Source organism: Scyliorhinus torazame, chromosome 19 (genome assembly GCF_047496885.1).
Source record: "Scyliorhinus torazame isolate Kashiwa2021f chromosome 19, sScyTor2.1, whole genome shotgun sequence".
NCBI classification, from domain to species: domain Eukaryota; kingdom Metazoa; phylum Chordata; class Chondrichthyes; order Carcharhiniformes; family Scyliorhinidae; genus Scyliorhinus; species Scyliorhinus torazame.
The window spans coordinates 70,699,887-70,717,859 of record NC_092725.1 but is presented as its reverse complement, the minus strand read 5'-3'; the positions used below and the strand labels follow the sequence as shown (position 1 = coordinate 70,717,859).

At 43.7% G+C, this 17,973-nt stretch overlaps 1 protein-coding gene across 1 annotated transcript in view; it reads right to left on the bottom strand.

The window, feature by feature from the left end:
• The window catches only part of LOC140396203 (tubulin--tyrosine ligase-like protein 12), an 87,730-nt gene extending 72,348 nt beyond the window's left edge, over positions 1 to 15,382 (bottom strand). The window contains exon 1 of the mRNA XM_072484504.1: positions 14,555 to 15,382. Within this exon, the coding sequence (XP_072340605.1) occupies positions 14,555 to 14,584 (30 nt within the window). The 5' untranslated portion in view covers positions 14,585 to 15,382. The remainder of the gene's footprint in view (positions 1 to 14,554) is intronic.
• Positions 15,383 to 17,973: the final 2,591 nt, after the last annotated feature.

The window sequence follows — 17,973 nt, the reverse complement described above, 5'->3', positions numbered from 1 at the left end:
ATTATAATGATATTAGAGATGGAAAGAAAAGGCTATTTGCTGGGGCAGTTAGAGGCAGCAGATCATATGAGGGAACCTCCATGGCTACGCCCAGTTGGAGTTCGACACCTTAGCTCCACATGATAACTGATCCTTCATATATTCTTTCTGTAAAAAGTGGAAAGAGACAGCTGCTGTACTGGCCCGTCTTTGTCACCAGAGGGAGTTGCAGTTAGGCTTTTGGATCAAAACTTCACAATGTTAGAATTTATTATGAATGTTGTATTTGCTTTCTTATGTAAACCGTCTCCAAGTTGTTTGTTTCTGTTTGCATTCGGCTGCACTTACTTTCGAAGATAGGCTTCTTGAAATTTTAATGAGCCAGCACAACTCCTGTGGCATCACTCAGGGCAGATCAGTGGTTTGCAGTATTACAACGCGGAGCGGTGCAGCCCTGGGATGAGATCATTAAACGGTCTGTCTGTCTTCCACGGTCTTCTCCATGCCCAGGTGGTGCTGGAGAAGCAGCACACGATATCTGTCAGCATATTACAAGTCTTCCGCAACAAATAAGTACTGCGGTGCATAATGGATGGTGGTAATACCGGGAGCGATTTTCATCAGCGATTGGCGTCAGAGAGAATGAGAGAATGACGGCACAGGTAGAAAATCCAGAGAGAATCAGGAAACACGATTTTCCTCGCCCCTTGCCGACGACATCACAGGCCCACAATGTACAGGAACCGCATTTAAAAAGGTTTTAATCAATTTTAATATTATTAACGGGCCTCCCTGCCACAGGATCCTCCCTGCCAACCAGGCAGTACCAAACTATGCCGGGGGCAGTGCTGAGGCAGACCCTCGTGGCAGCCCCATTTGGGGAGCGAGTTTTCATTAATATTAAGTGGGTGAGGGGAGAGCAGGCTGTGAGGGGGAAGCTTGCAGGCACAGGGGTGGAGCGAGCACTGAGAGTGATGAACGTGAGCAATACATCCGCACTGCTGGAGGGGGTGCAAGGAATGATCGGCGGCAGGGGGTTGAGCCCCGATGATTGTTCGAAGGTGAGGGATGATTATACTGGGGGATGGCCCCTGATATCTCTGTGGTGGGGGCTGGTAGCCATTTTCAGTGCTGATCTCTGTAGAGCCGGCTGCCGACTTTATCAGGCCCCACCCCTCCAGATTCATGGCGTAAACCCCGCCCACTCATTTTCTTTCTTTAAAGAGGCACAAGATCTGGAAAGAAAACTGGTCCATGCAACTGAAGAACTGCACGCCAGCTTTCAACCTGAGCCTGGGACTTTGCCAAGTTTTGCCAAACATTACTATTTAAGTTGTTTTAGTCTTCTTTGATTTTTTTCGTCAAGTACTTTAATAGTACATTTTAAAAGGAAGGGTGGTATTTTGATTTCTGACTGGTCTCCAACTGGATAATTTCAGGAAAGAATTCTCTCACAGCTTTGTGTTAGCAGCAGAGTGAGAATTCCATATAAATTTGTCAACTATCTTACTGTCGAGCTGTGGTGTCTGTTTCCCAATGGTCACGGTGAGGGCAGACGCAATGGAACAAATGCCTCCCTCTCTGCTGTATCATTCTATGAATCCCATGTTGGAAGTTGCCCTAGCCACTGGATCACTTTAATGCAACTGGCAATTTTTGCAGGACCTGTCCATTTACTGTTCATTCCTGTGTGAGTCAATAATTAATGTCTTGTTTGGTGGAGGCAAGTATTTCTGATGCAGGACAAGGTCCATTGAGTGAATGAGCCATTAATTTTTTACTGGATTGCAAGGTTTTCACACATGTTTCAGGGACATCTGATAGAATATTGTATATTACTCAACATCTGGAACTGCAAGCTGCTCCTTATCATTTCCGTGTCAACTCCTCAGAGCACTCTACTGATCTTTAATGGAGAGTGCAAACTCTTTCAGAGTTCCAATGCAACTTTAGACATACAACACAGATATCATGAATATCATTAGTTTCTGACAGTGATCAAAAAACATCCACTACTGAAAAATCAGAGCACTTACCTTGCGTGCTTTCTAGTTTCCTTTGCCTTACTTAGCAGACTTTGGCCCCGAGAGGGGGTGAAAACTTAGGGGGAGGCGGTGCAGTTTGGCACCACTGGATCCATCCTGGGCTATCCTGCCCTCAAGACATTTTCTTGGAGGCCGGATCAGGGGCAAAATAGCTACCAACCCGTAAGTAGCCGGCAGCTGCTTAGGCTAATTGAGAGGTCAGCTGAGACAAGTGATCAGAGGCCTGTCACTCCATGGGGTACACCTTCCACCTCTCCAAATCCAGTCTCAGATTCATGGCCAAGGGGCAACAGAAAGCAGGCCAGCACGCCAGCAAGGCCAAATGAGACTCCCACACCACTGCTGCCTTCCTAGCCGTGGCTGCAGCCAGAGGCTATCCTGTTTGGGGGGTGAGTGGGGGTGGGGGGGGGGGGGGGGGGGAAGGGGGCTAGGGATTCACCCTCCATAATGGTGGAGCCAATTTTTATTTCAAATTTTTACAAGTTTTTTTCAGGTCACAAAGAGGAAATCTAATGATGGAGACACCCTTTTCAGAGTACCGATAAAAAAAATTTTTTGAAAACAACCATGGAAATAAGACAGAGTATTCACAAAACATAAAAATCCTGCTCTGAGCCATTCAACGGTGTCCTCCTCAGCCTTGACTATGATCGGCTGGCTCTCTGCTCTATGTGTGGAGTCTCAGACAATGTATGGCATCAAGGGTTTTTGCTTTAAAAATTATTAGAAAAGGTTGATGGCTTCATGATTTACAATGTTCTGATGTTCTGTAGAGAAGATCCGGGTTACTCCTATAAATAGTTTTCCTATAAATAGTTTTCCTGATTGCTTTTATTGTCAGCAGTTTTCCATTTGAGAGGGCGGGGCTATCAAGCAGACAGTCCCGACACACACTCAGAGGAGCCAATCATAGAAATTCCAAAACCTATGGGCACAGAGGCATATTATTTTCTGTAAGCTGTTATCGAGCAGACAACAATATCTCTGGGAAGCTGCAAACATCCGAGTCTCTGATTTCTTTCTTCACATAGATACCTGATGAAAAGCAGTTCTGAGGCATTTCAAACTTAAGAAATTAAATTGCACCTCTCAATTATACTGGATAAATTATACTGAAATCATACAGTACATCTAAATTTAAGCAGTTTCATTGCCAATCGAGTGCAAATTATCTGGCCTTCCACTAAGTCTTTGTTGTTGGTTAGGCCGCAGGTAGAGTATTACACCCAATCTGCAAACCAGACCTTAGGAAGGATGTCTTGGCCTTGGAGAGGGTGCAGATAATATTTGCCAGAGCAACATCAGAAATGCAAACTTCCGAACAAGGAGCGGGAGTAGCCCATTCAGCCCCTTGAGCCTGCTCCGCCATTTAATAAGATCATGGCTGATCTGATAGTACCTCAAATCTCCATCGCTCCTATCCCTGATAACCTATCACCCCCTTGCTTACCACAAATGTATCTACTGCTGCCTTAAAAATATTCAAAGACTCTGCTTCCACCACCTTTTCTGGACGAGAGTTCCAAAGACTCATGGCCCTCTGAGTGAAAATACCTCGCTTCATCTGAGTTTTAAATGAGTGAGCCTTTAATTTAGTGACCCCTTTGTTCACGATTCTCCCACAAGAACATCCTCTTATTAGCTATTATTATTACAACATATTAATTGTGTGGAGAGCCTAGAGTGGCTTAGACTGCTCTCCTTGGAGTGGCGAAGGGTAAGGGAAGTTTAATAATGTTCAAAATGATAAAGGGTTTTGATAGAGTGAAGAAGTGGAACTTGTTTCCACTCGGAGGAGGGATGGTAACGAGAGGACACGGACAAAAAGGAAGCAGCGAGGAAATGAGGAATGAGATCGTCCGGCTGTTCACGCCAGCGGGATCTTGTGCTCCCGCCCACAGCACAACCCTGCCACAGGTTTCCCAGCGACATGGAGTGAATTCAATGGGAAATGCCATTGACAGCAGTGGGGTCAGAAGATCCCGCCGCTGGACAACAGCAGGCCACCTCCCTCTGCCGAGAAACATACCATGGGGAGGCCAGAGAACTTCACCGGAGGTGCTTATTTTTAAAACAGTAAGTTGGAGGGATATGGAAGGCACCGTCCTAAAGAATGGTTGGAGCAGGATCAATCGTAATTTTTCATGGGAATTCGGTATGCACTTTGAAAAATAGATATTTGCAGAGCAATGGAAGGGGCGGGGTGGTGGAAATTGGGACTGATCAGTTAGTTATTTCAGTGACCTGAATGGCCTCCTTCTGTGTTGTAAGATTCTAGGATGCTTGAAAAGAACTAGTTGAGAAATGGAGGCATCTGGCAAACCTCATGCATTTTATAAATAAGATTGTGCACCACTGAATGGGTAACTAGCAATGAAAATCTTACCAAATGCATTTAAGTAACAATGTGCTTATGTGGGCACGACATGGAAATTATACATTCCACCTGCCATGGTTCAACTGTTGGTACTGCATTCATTTCAATGCTTTTTATTAAAAAGAGATTTTAATTGAATCAACATTATTTTATGAAGCTGCTGTGTTCTATTCTTCATGTTTACAGTACAGCACAGAGTCAAATGAATTTATACGTATGGTTGTGTAAAAGAAGCAGTGTTGTCAGTAGATTTAAGTGTCTCGTTCAAAAACAAACAAACCTCTACCCCACATGGTGCAAACTGAAAATCTGTCAGAACTTATTTCTTCATCCTTGGATAGTTTAATCAATGCAATCTTCGTTTGATCCTTTACGAATTCTCCTCCAAAATTATTATCCCTCCACTATGTTGAGTTGACGTCTTCAAAAAGCATATTTGCCAGTACAGTGGAATGGTTTGTCTACATTCCCTGGAGCACAAAGTGAAATGTCCCAAATTCATTTAAAATTCCCAGGCAGATGCTAGGAACGTGCTGGGACAGGGCAACACTTGCTCAGTTTTTTTTTCATTACTATTTCTTTTTCACTGAAAAGGTAAGATGCCCACTAATGTTTTGGGGTGACAAGGGATCATGCGCACTCATGTATGAATGCAAATCTGACAGCAAGTGACTGGGGTTAGATTCCATTCATTTGTGGCAGGAGAAATCAAAGCGGGGCCTTGCGACATTGACAACCTGGCAATCGGACACAATCGCCAGCCTCGGGCCTCACTCAGTGCCTGCTTCAGAACAGTGCAAGCCGGCAACACCAAACCATATCGCTGCTGGCACCATACTGATCTGGACTCAGGGAAATGGAAATCCACGCTTGAATGCTTCTACCCAGATGCTTGATTATTTTTACATTTAATAAATAATTAATGATTATTGCTACATTAACTTGAAAAAAAAACTGGCAGCAGTCTTTAAAACAATACTTAAAGAATGTGTCGCTTGTTTTGGTTTCAACAATTGCAGTTATAAATTGTGAAGACCTAGTGATTAGACTACCTGTTCAACACAACTCTATTCCTCATTTATTCTACAGTTTAAGACACAAAACACCCTATTATTTTACTGATGTGGCACTGTGAAGTGGTGGTTAATACCAGTAAAAGGCGAAACCTAGATTTCATACATGGGCTGAGTATGAAATGGTTCTATTGTCTGAATTTGGAAATATGCTGTTAATTCTTTGTTAATTTGTCCAAAATCTCTTTAGGTTCTTCAAATTGATAGAAACACGGCTTCCTTCATTTGTGGTAATTTGCTCGGATTCATAATATCTGTATTGTTTGTGGGGTTTTTTTTGGCGTTTTCTTGTGTAGCATCAAATCTTTAATCCTTTAGACAATTTAAAATACAGATATTTATACATGGAGCTTCAGAATTAACCAATGCTCTTGTTCAATTATATTGAGGCCTAAATCCTCTAAAGACATTTAAATACAAACCATTCGATGCATATCATCCACATTGATTGAGGCACAATGGATGCCAGAATCCTGAACAAAAGGGCCTGCACGATTGAAATTCCTTTGAAGGTGCGCAGCACTTTCTTAAAGATGGAATGTGCGCTGATCATTACTTGGTTTCAGCTGGAACTTGCCAGACATATGTCTGGTCACCTTGACGACAGTTTATGCAACAGATGTGAAAGTAAAGTTAAATATTTATCAAGTGACAGGTTGGACACATTTTCTCTTAATAAAATAGAAAACATGTAAGCGCTGTCAAAAAAAATTTTTTTTGAATGGTCTCCAGTCCAGTTCTGTGCTTGGACTCACTTGGATTATGTTTCCCACGAGGAACCACCAGAACATTTTTGCGCTGATGTGCCAGCATTGCTTGACAATACATGCAACTGCAAAATATGTTCCAGATACCAATTTCTGGTACATCTTTAGACATTCTGAAATGTATCATGACCCCAGAGAACACATTTAAAACATTGGTGAGTTTACTCGAAGGGTAAGAAATAACAAATCCTTGGCATGTTTATCGCTAATGTGTTTGGCAGGGGAGATGTAAATATACAATTCACGAGGATTATCAGAATCTTTGGACATCAGCAGTTCAAGATGCTGAAGAATGTATTAAAAATGGGACGTATAACGGGCGCGGAGGCAGATGTTGTAGTCTTCGCCTCGTTGATCGCCCGAAGGCGGATCTTGTTAGGGTGGAGATCAACCTCTCCACCCTGTGCCCTGGCGTGGCGGGGGACCTGCTGGAATTCTTAACACTTGAAAAGGTCAAATTTGAACTGAGGGGAAGGATGGAGGGGTTCTACAATTTATGGGCGTTATTCATTATGCACTTTCGAGAATTGGATTACATTGGACATTAGGTGGGGTTGGGGGCTGGGAGGGTTGGGGGGAGAAGGACTGTGTGTTAATGGTGACTATGGGTGATTCCTGATTCCTTTTTGTCATTTGTTTATGTTAACATGTGGGCCAATGTCTGGGGTTTGGTGGGAGGATGGAATTGTTGTTATTGATATGGGGATTGACATAACATTCGTTACTGATTATTGTTTATTGTTGGGTGTAAATTTGGGAGAAAATTTGAAAAAGGAGAATTTAAAAAATATTTTTTTTTAATGGGAAGTAGAGGGGCAGCACGGTAGCGCAGTGGTTAGCATTTCTGCTTCACGGCGCCACGGTCCCAGGTTCAATCCAGGCTCTGGGTCACTGGCCGTGTGAAGTTTGCACATTCTCCCCATGTTTGTGTGGGGTTCGCCCCCACAACCCAAAGATGTGCAGGGTAGGTGGATTGGCCATGCTAAATTGCCCCTCAATTGGAAAAAATTAATTGGGTACACTAAATTTATTTTTTTTAAATGGGAAGTAAAAGTTACTGATGGGTAGCGGCTTTGCGGGCTAAAATTAGTATTACAAGAGGATTGTAATACTAGTATTACAGATAATGTACCAGGATGAACTGGGGAAATTATCTGCATAGACGCATCTTCACAAGTTGAAAGTCAGCCCATTGAGGTTCAAACTGAAGTTACCTCCCGCAGTAGAGGTAACTTCAGTTTGAACCTCAATGGGCTGACTTTCAACTTGTGAAGATGCGTCTATGCAGATAATTTCCCCAGTAAAATTAGTATTACAAGGTTGACTTTAAATCACCTCTTGCTACTATTGCTGTATTTTCTATTATTACTGAATATCATGAGCATGGGTGTAATTAGAAAAATCTCTACATTTTCAAATGATACCAAAATAAGGAATAGAGCTAATTACGTGACCTTTGTGACTAGGTTAAGAATGATTTTGATATTTTAAGTAACTGCTCCAATAACTGATAAGTGTAGGTCAATGTCAATAAGTGTAAGTTAGTATATGTGGGAGGGAGAGAAAGGAGGTGTGAAAGGGAACAGTGAGACTGTGTATGGGTCAGATATGAAATCCAGGGGCTGTAATAAATAAATCTATGACCACCAGCAGGAACAGGAATCGACTATTTAGCCGTTTGAGACCATTCATCAATTAATCAGATCATGGCAGATCTGTGCCTTTACTTCTTTTGAGTTGCTTTAACTTCTTGAGACTATTACTGTGGCATCTTGAAAGAATGGCGACCACCAAGTAGATTAACCAATAAACGGTTTATTAAGGTAAAAAAAATATTTACAGAGAGTGCAATATAGGCTACCGTACTCCACAATCCCAAACTACTAAGTGTAAGAAAGCACACTCAGCCCCAGGATTTGCGCGCTGGCGTGATTGGCCCTACAGGTCACATGACACTCTGAAAATTAACCCCCTTAAAGGGGCACACTACCTCATCTCTCCCCCTTTAAGTTCCTGATTAATACATTGCAACAATAAAGGAACTTTTTACAATATTATACAACAAATGGATCTCATTGCAAACCCTTTTCAGGTAAATTGGCCCAGGTCTTCCTGATACTTTGGGAGCATTGTAATTCACGAGTGGCTGCTCCCGCAGTAGAGGTAACTTCAGTTTGAACCTCAATGGGCTGACTTTCAACTTGTGAAGATGCGTCTATGCAGATAATTTCCCCAGTTCATCCTGGTACATTATTTGGCTCTCCCCTGGGGTAGATTGCTGTAACATTACTTTCATCCAGAGCAATATCACTGACAGACATACTAGGTGTGTTTTTCGTATTCTCAAATGGTCCGGGTCTTTCTTCAACTCTTTTCATTGGGCATCTATCTCATGCGACATTGAACGTTTTCAGGTCACGACTTTTCCAGGGATCCAATTTGGACCAGCACAAAAATTCTTTACATAAACCAAATCGCCCACTTGTCTCTCACAATTTCTTGAGTCTGACGTTTCTTCTGTGCGTTCTGTTTTAACTCCATCCTCCCCGTCAAATTCAGAAATATCAGATTCAGCCATGTCCTAATGCGTCCGCCCCATTTGCAACTCAGCAGATGTGACACCTATTGTGACATGAGGTGTTGTTCGATGGGTGAGCACGAAATGGGCCAGTCTGGTTGTAGAGAGGATGATGACTGTTTCTTCATGGTGGGTTTGAATGTTTAGACGACTCGCTCAGCCAGTCCATTTCAAGCAGGGTAGTAGACAGCAGTTCGAATATGTTGAAAGCCGTTGGTTCTCATTAAATGTTGGAACTCTTCACCAGTAAAAGCAGTCCCATTATTGGAGACCAGCACCTCGGGAAAGCCCACGGGATGGCGAATGTCTGTCACAATTTTTCTACCTCTGCTGATGAGGTCGTGGACTTCATTTTGTGTGTTTCCAACCACTTGGAGTGAGTGTCAATGATGAGCAAGAACATGGAGCCCATGAAAGGGCCAGCAACATTGACATTCAGTTGCACCCATGACTGACCTGGCCACTCCCAAGGGTGCATTAGGCTGAAGGGCAGGTTTTGGTGCATTTGAAACTAGTCACATTGTTAGACGAGATTCTCTTGGTCAATATCTACCCCAGGTCACCACACATAACTGCGTGTGAGCATTTTCATCTTTATCATCCCAGGATGGGCGCAATGTAGCTCTTGCAATACTAGCGGTCTTGCAGGAGTGGGAACGACCACCCTTGCCGTCTTCATAACTTACCTCATCTTTTCTTATCCGAAAGGGTCGTAACTGCTCAGACTTGTGATGATGCCAGTCGTGGAGGACCATGTGTTTGACTCAAGATAATATGGAGTCTTTTTGAGTCCAAAACTTGACCTGTCACGTCAACACTGGCAACGTATTGAGAAGGTTTAAAACAAAAACGATTTCCTGTGGTACTGGCGGACTTGGTACACTTTTGGGTAGGGGTAGGCAGCTTAAAAGACCCACATTTGAAATGTATATGCCTGGCCTTTGTTGAACCATAAACTTGTAGGCTGCCAACAATAGAGACCAGCATTGGACCCTTGTTAGAGCTTTGGGGGGGAACAACCTTATCCTCCCTGAAAAAGCTCAACAATGGTTTGTGGTCTGTAACAAGATAAAATGTCATCCATAGTTGTATTGATGCAACCTTTTCACTCCAATTATTATGGCTAGTTCTCCTCTTTGATTTGTGAGTAAGCTTGATCAGCATCGGTCAGAGTGCTCACGACATTGGCGATAGGCCTTTCTGCACCAACTTCCATCCTGTGCGCTAAATCTGTTCCAATTCCGTAAATGATTTTTTTTTGAGGGGTCAAAATGAACCAAGAGACTGGATGACTGCAAAACTAATTTGACCTGTTCAGTAGGAAGGCACTCCAATTGATCTTCAATGGACCACCAAATGTATTACCTTGAAAGAAGGGTGACAACCAGGTAGGTTAACAAATAAAAGGTTTATTAAGGCAGATAACTATTTGCAGAGAGTGAGCTAAAGGCTACCGTACTCCGTGACTCCAAACTCCTCACAGTAGAGCCCGCGCTCAACCCCAGGATTCGCACTTTCCGACCTGATCGGCCCTACGGGTCACGTGACCCTCTGAGAACCCATCCCTCAAAGGGGCATGCTACCACAATTACCTAATAAACGTAGTACAGTGCTTATCTACAATTAAAAACAAATTGAGTTGCAAGAGTCGTGGCTAAAGGTTATATTGTTGCTGTGCAAGGTTTTGGTTTAACATTATCTGGGGTAACTAATGTTAGTCCCATCACCCAATAATAGAGGGACCAGCATTTTTGTTTAAACTTTTTTTATTGTTTTCCTCACAGACCCACAAAGGCATTTATTTCTTGTCATGGTGTGATTCCGTGGGTTGGATTATTCGCCTTCTTGTATCTCTCCCAAATATACCATTAGTTGGGTGTTAGCCTAGACCGTGTCAATAGGCTGTTCAACCACAGAGTGCATTGCAGTCAAATCAGTCTATTCTTAGCAGTATCAAAAAAGTGTTACTTGTCAGCAGGTGCCACCTTTTAGATGAAACCCTAAATTGAAGCCCTGTCTGGCTGCTCAGGTGATTGCCATGGCATGATTTGAAGAACTAAATGATAGTTCTCTCGGGGTTCTGACTAAGATATGCACCACAACCAGCACCTAAAAAATAAATAGATTATCCAGTTGATTATCATATTGCTGTTTGTGTGACTTCATTATGCACAAATTGCCAACTAGGTTGGTCTACATTAGAACACAGACTGCATTTTAAAAGTCTTTAATTGACTGTGAAATGAGTTGGGACATCTCGAGGTTCTGAAAGGTACTTTATGAATGCAATTTTTTCCCCCCCACAAAATCCAAATATCCATACTTGTATCAGGAACCAATAAATAGTGATCAAGCACAAGAGGCACTGCCATTTGCCCTTTAATTGTGAAACATTACTCCTCTCCTTTCATCCCAACAGAGATCCTGCAACTCAGCCAAATTAATGCATGTGGGACTTTCCTTCTCTGCTTGGCCCTGCTGTTCACTGAATGAACTTACTGGGCCATTGGGGGAATTGATAGGAAAGATACTGTTCTTGTTAGGGTGGTACAGAGGGAAGCATCAGCGGTGAGTATGGATTTATGTTACGAGTCGATGTTAAGGATATTAAGTCTGGTTTCTTTTAAAAGGCCGACGGAAAGAATAGTTTCAAGCAAATTGCTCACCATATTGAAGGGTCTGAGCAAAAGAGGACACAAGTTAAAAGAATTATAAAATTAGAAACAGGAAAGAAAGTCTGACAGAACTTTTTCAAGAACGACTCAATAGAGTTGGGAAATAAATCAGCTGAGGAAGGCCATTCCGAGGACCATGTGATTGGATTGAAGAGTAAATGAGATGCCTTTCTGGAGACCAAATGAACTGAGGAGACCAGTGAGAATGCAGACAAATGGGACTGATCTTTGAAAAAAGAGAGGTTTAATGAATCCAAAAATCTATCAATATCAGTCTTGTTATGGGCGAGGCGTTTCCAGAACCCCAAAATGTATCATGGAGTTCAACCAACCTCTCCCTTTAATAGATTTGTTGCTTTTTCTAGCACACGGCTTTTTCCTTAGGTGTGGGGTTACAATTATGGACACGTGGGTTTTTAAACACCAAACACTGTTTCTGCCATGAACTCAACTTAACATCTGAAATAAACATTGGATCTCTTAACACCCCTTACTTCAAAGATAACTCAGAAAATATTGCAACAGTAAATAATTCCTTAAAATGTTCCTTCAAACTTCCAAGAGACTTAACACCTTTAAACAGTATCACATCAGGTTAAAGGATATATATTTTTTCTGTAGAATCGCAGAGATATATATGCTTGGTTGACTTCAGCTCCAGCACCCTGCTTTCTTCTTGCAGCTCTCTGGACACACACAGACACACACCCAAGCTGCAGTCTCAAACTGGCTTTCTACTTTTAAACTGCTCACAGCAAAACAGCCAGGCACTTTTAAACTGCTCTCAGCAAAACCAGCCAGGCACTTTTTAAAACTGCAAAATCAAACAAAATGGCTGAACTGAGCTGAGCTCCACCCACTCTCTGACATCACTTTTCTTAAAGGTACATTGCTTAAACATCCAGTTCTTAAAGGTACTCTCACATGACAGTCTCAAATACGTTCAACTTCTGAACCCCCAAAGCCATCTAATGATTCCAATGATTCACTACACAATTTTATAGAAATATAGAATCCCTACAGTGCAGAAGGAAGCTATTCGGCCCATCAGGTCTGCACCAACGCTCCGAATGTGCGCCCTAAGCAGGCCACCAACCTGTAACCCCGTAACCACACATAACCCACATATCAATGGACACTAAGGTGCAATTTTAGCCTGGTCAATCCACCAAACCTGCACATCTTTGGACTGTGGGAGGAAACCGGAGCATCCAGACGAAACCCACGCAGACACCGGGAGAACGTGTAAACCCCTCACAGACCTCGAACCCTGGTCCCTGGCGCTGTGAGGTAGCAGTACACTTTGCTACCGTGCCACCCCAATCTCCCAATTTCTCCCGATCTCAGATGTAAATGGTTACCCCCCTTATCCCGAGGCCAAGGGTGGGATTTACCTTGTGTTTCGTGGTAGTGGAGATGACCCACCATTGGCCAGTGGTGGGATCTTCTGGTCCCATCACTGCCAATGGGATTTCCTTTTGTATTCACCCTTTGTCACAGGGAAATGTGCGGTGGGGATTTGCCAACAGCAGGACCGGAAATGGCAGAACAGGTGGAGAGAGCAGTTAATAAAGCATACACCCTCAAATTCATTAATAGGGGCATAGGGTACAAGAGCAAGAACTTATACAAGACACTAGCTAGACCTCAGTGTGTGCCAGTTCTGGGTGCCACACTATAGGAAGGATGTGAACACAATGAAGAGAGTACAGAGAAGGTTTTAAAAGAATGGTTCCAGAGGTGAGAAACTTTGGTTATGAGGATAGATTGGAGAGCTTGGGACTGTTCTCCTTGGAGAGAAGAAGAGATTTGATAGAGGTGTTCAAAATCATGAGGAGGCTGGACAGAGTAGATAGGGAGAAACTGTTGCACTTGTAAAAGGAGAGAGAATGAGAGGGCACAGATTTAAATGGATTTGCAAAAGGCGCAAATGTGATGTGAGAAAAATACCTTGTCACACAAGGAGCGGTTCAGGTCTGGAATGCACTCCCTGGAAGCGTGGTGGAGGCAGGTTCAATTGAAGCATTCAAGAGGGCATTAGATGATGATCTGAACAGAAACAATATGCAATGGTATGTACTGGGAAAAAGTAGGGGAATGGCACTAGTCATGATGCTCGTTTGGAGAGCCAGTGCAGACACGATGGGCCAAATAGACTCCTTCTGCACTGTAACAATTATTTGAGTCTGACTCCAATCTGCGACTCAGTGTGTCAATTGGCTGTATCTTTACTACTCTATGCAGGCGACTTCTTCATCTTGCTTTGTGCACACTGTCATTTCTGAGCATAGAACAATGGATAGATGAATGTTCAATTCCATTATGGTTGCCTAGAACTGTTTTCCTAGTGAGTTCAAACTGGTTATGGCTGTACGGTAGCCTTGTGGATAGCACAATTGCTTCACAGCTCCAGGGTCCCAGGTTCAATTCCGGCTTGGGTCACTGTCTGTGCGGAGTCTGCACATCCTCCCCGTATGTGCGTGGGTTTCCTCCGGGTGCTCCGGTTTCCTCCCACAGTCCAAAGATGTGCAGTGGTTGAAGAAGTTGCCAGCAAGAATGAAGACGAGGGAGAAAGGAATGGTCATTGTTAGTGGATTTTTTTAATTGGCCATGATAAATTGGCCATGATAAATTGCCCTTAGTGTCCAAACTTGCCCTTAGTGTTGGGTGGGGTTACTGGGTTATGGGGATAGGGTGGCGATGTTGACCTTGGGTAGGGTGCTCTTTCCAAGAGCCGGTGCAGACTCGATGGGCCGAATGGCCTCCTTCTGCACTGTAAATTCTATGATAATCTATGACTTTGAACTTTAAGCAAGTTCATATAAAGTGAGGTTTTCCACTAACAATGACCATTCCTTTCTCCCTCGTCTTCATTCTTGCTGGCAACTTCTTCAACCACTGCACCCATACCCTCTGGAATGATTCGGCTAGTTCCTCACATCTTGCCACCCCTCACACTTCCTTTCAACCTGAGGAAGGAGCAGTACTCTGAAAGCTAGTGATTTGAAACAAACCTGTTGGACTTTAACCTGGTGTTGCAAGACTTCTTACTGTGCTCACCTCAGTCCAACGCCGGCATCTCCACATCATGACTTCCTTTCAACACCAGTCTCACAGTCCATCACTGCTCTTGCTTTGTTTTTTCAAGTTCCCATCTTAGCATTCACGTTCTCCGTGCTTAGGAGCCACTGTATCCCTTTGACTTGTATGTCTGCGTGTTCTTCCGCGTGTGAGAAGTGTGTGTTGTAAGTTGTAAGTTGTTGCAGACAGTAATCTATTACCGAGCTTTTGAAAACTCACAGGGTGTTGAGAAGCACAGTGTTGCTGAAGAGGCCTTTTTGCAGACACATTTCCCCATGCAGTGGGCTCCACGTTAGATTTTTGTACGTTTAGGGACTTTATGGGGGTTAAATGGCTGATGAGTTGCTTCGGAAGAATAAACATGATTACTATTTTTCAAATAAAGGTTTGGAACGTAAGTGATTGTGGAGCAGCGCAGACCCATTACAAAATCAACCGATTTGAAAATTAGTTTTCCAGAAACAAAATGACACTTTCTCTTGAAGGTGCAACAGCAGAGGGGGAGGGGAGGGAGGTAGAGATATCTAACCTTTCTTTTTACAATTGGGCAGTGACCGGGGTAACCGTGGTTTCACTGTTGAATCATGAGAATGGCTATTTCCCTGCTTAAAAGCTTAAAGAGCTATTAAGATGGACAAATCGCTAGTTAAACAGTTGGAAATGTAAATAGCAATTTAAACAGTTGGTTGCACCTCAATCAAAACGCGGATTGCACTGATCTCCTTCGGGGAGGAGGGCGAGAGGGAGAGAAAGAGAGAGAAAAAAACCCTCTATCTGCCATGTTTTATTATACTGTCATTGGTAGAGGATTGTATGGGCCCTTTTCCAACACGATGGGACTGATGAATGGAGCCTGATGTGCCTGAGCCCTCCTGCGGCCTTCCATTTAGTAAATCCACACTTTTTTTTCAAAGTGAGCAGACGTTTCTGTGATTTTCACGCCTTTTCTTCAATCGCGCCATTCTTCCATTGTGTGGCGGTAATGAAGTGCTCTCAAAGCGCCGATCTCGATGGGATCCAATGGAGAGGTGACACCCAGGCCTCGATACAAAGCTTTCATTCAAGACATATGTATTTATGTAACGCATGTGTCGATAAGATGGATTATAAAACGAAGCTGTAAGGACAGTGGTCCATACTGTGGAAAATACAATGTGATATTTCTTGGCAGAAAAGAGGGGTTTGAAAAATCCAATACACCGGATTTATACTTTAAGCACTAAGCGTCCACAGGGTGTCCTGGAGGATTCTGAATAATTCATTCAACAGATGAAGTGAAGGGGCGCCGACTGTACAAGAACTGCTTTCTGCAAAGGTGACACTTTGCAATATGTTGCGATTCAAGCCCCTTAACATTTGTCCATGCGCCTCTCGACAGAATGCACTACACGCTGCACTAGCTGCTGAGTTGACGTCTACTCCCTCCGTCGGACTAAGAATAAACGTATTGATTTTGATAAAAGTTCACCTCCGGGGCGTTCACAGCTGTCGTAAGACAAGCTGCTGAATCGAGGAATTAGCGAGGAGAAGAGTGCACTTTTTTTTGAAGGTGACAATGTGCCCATGGAAGCCTTCTGTCCGCCTTACAGCACGGTGATGGTTTCATTGTGATAAACTTCTATCAGATTGAATGGTGGAATCGCAGCAGCAGATTTAAACATCTCTTTCTCCCCTCAACCCTCCCCCTCCCCGTACAGCTGAGTATTTCTGAAACGAAGCTTTTGATCGACCGTGCATGCACATTTCTTGCGCTGAATGCCACCTGGAACCCACTCGAACCCTCAGCCGGTCATCGACAGGAGGCGCCAGGCTTTCAGAGTTGCGAGAAATGAGAGTTGGGTGCCAGCGTGGGAAAAGCAATGTTAGTAATGGTCTATTCATTCAGCACGCATTCTTCACCGCGTTTGCACACATTCTGTCCGTATTGTGCACACGTCGCGCAATTAAAATTAATACCTTATTACTTTTTTTGCCCGTTGCTATGTAGATATTTCAGTCGTCCTTTGCCGGGCAGGGGTATATTAATGAGGTCTGTGGCTTAAACTGGAGTTTTAAAAGACATTACCACCAATGATCAGCCCCGAATGAAAAAGATACTTTTCTGTATTCTTCTGAAGGCGACATGTCTACAAAATGTAGAATATTCTTAGTTTCTATTGCGATTCTGCGGGGTGCCTGTCAATTGAAAGTTTCAGAAGTGCCATTGCTATGCAGAGTTTTAATGAGAACGGAGAGCATATTCAGCCTGGCTGCCTGGTGCAAGGTTTGGCGGATGTCAGGGAATGGGCTAGGTGTATGGATACAATTATAGCCCCAGAACCCCACCCCCAGCGCTCGACACGCTCCGAGTGAAACCTGCAAGAAGTTGCTAAAATAAACTGGTGCGGCGGCTGCCTTTGATCCCGGCAAGGATGTGAACTGAAACAATTACTCTGATGTAGTGTTCCATTTCAGCAAAAATAAACAGGCTACAGTTCCACCTGCATGTGAAAAGCGCTTCAATTAAACGGATAATGACTCTTTAATTGCGCCCCATAGCACAATATTTATATTTGTCATTTCACTTTCCAATCAACTGGCTAATTGGCGAGAAGGACATCATTCACGGTGAGGTGAACAGGAGCACTCTCTCCTGTTAGTTTAAAAGCTGGCACAGAACTCCCTCTCACAACCGGGCGTCAGGAGCATAAACCTTGCACCGTCAGTGGTTTTGCCCCGGCAAAGCACACGGACGCAAGTGGACCTTTTGCCATTTTCTCCCTGTGGTTAATGTCTTCGTTATTTCTGTCAGTTGTATCGTTTGCCTTTGACAAAATGACCACGCCGACAATGCCCCAGCTCCCGGATGGACAGTTCACCAGAAGGTCCCACCCAGCGTGTTTACACTGTTACTCATCAAACAGTCGCCTAGACATCTGGAGAACTGCCTTCCCCCACTTCTCCAAACTCTCTTCCCCCACCAACCCGCCACCCAAAGAATCCCCTTCCTTGTTTCCCTGTTGCCCATGGCTACTTCAACTAAAGACATTGGGGAGAATAACAGCCCCCAGCTCCATCCCTGCCTTGATCCGCCCACAGTGCGCCTGCTTGTTCAACATCCAGTCTTGAATAAACTGCCATCTCCGCTGGTTAAAAAATCAGCCTCGTCACCCAACCCCCCCCAAAAAAATATCTGGACCCTTGCCATCAATTCAACCCCCTGTATACGAGTTTCGGGTTGCACTAGATTGCTCGCCGAGTTTCCCATCTAGTAGTCTCCCCATCACAGCAAAGTCTTCCACCTCTGTCCACACTGCCTGTTTCTACCGCCTCAGCCCATCAGTTGCTGTAACTCTCATCCAACCCGCAGACTGGGCAATTCCAATTCTCTCCTGCTTGGCATCTCCACACTCTAAACC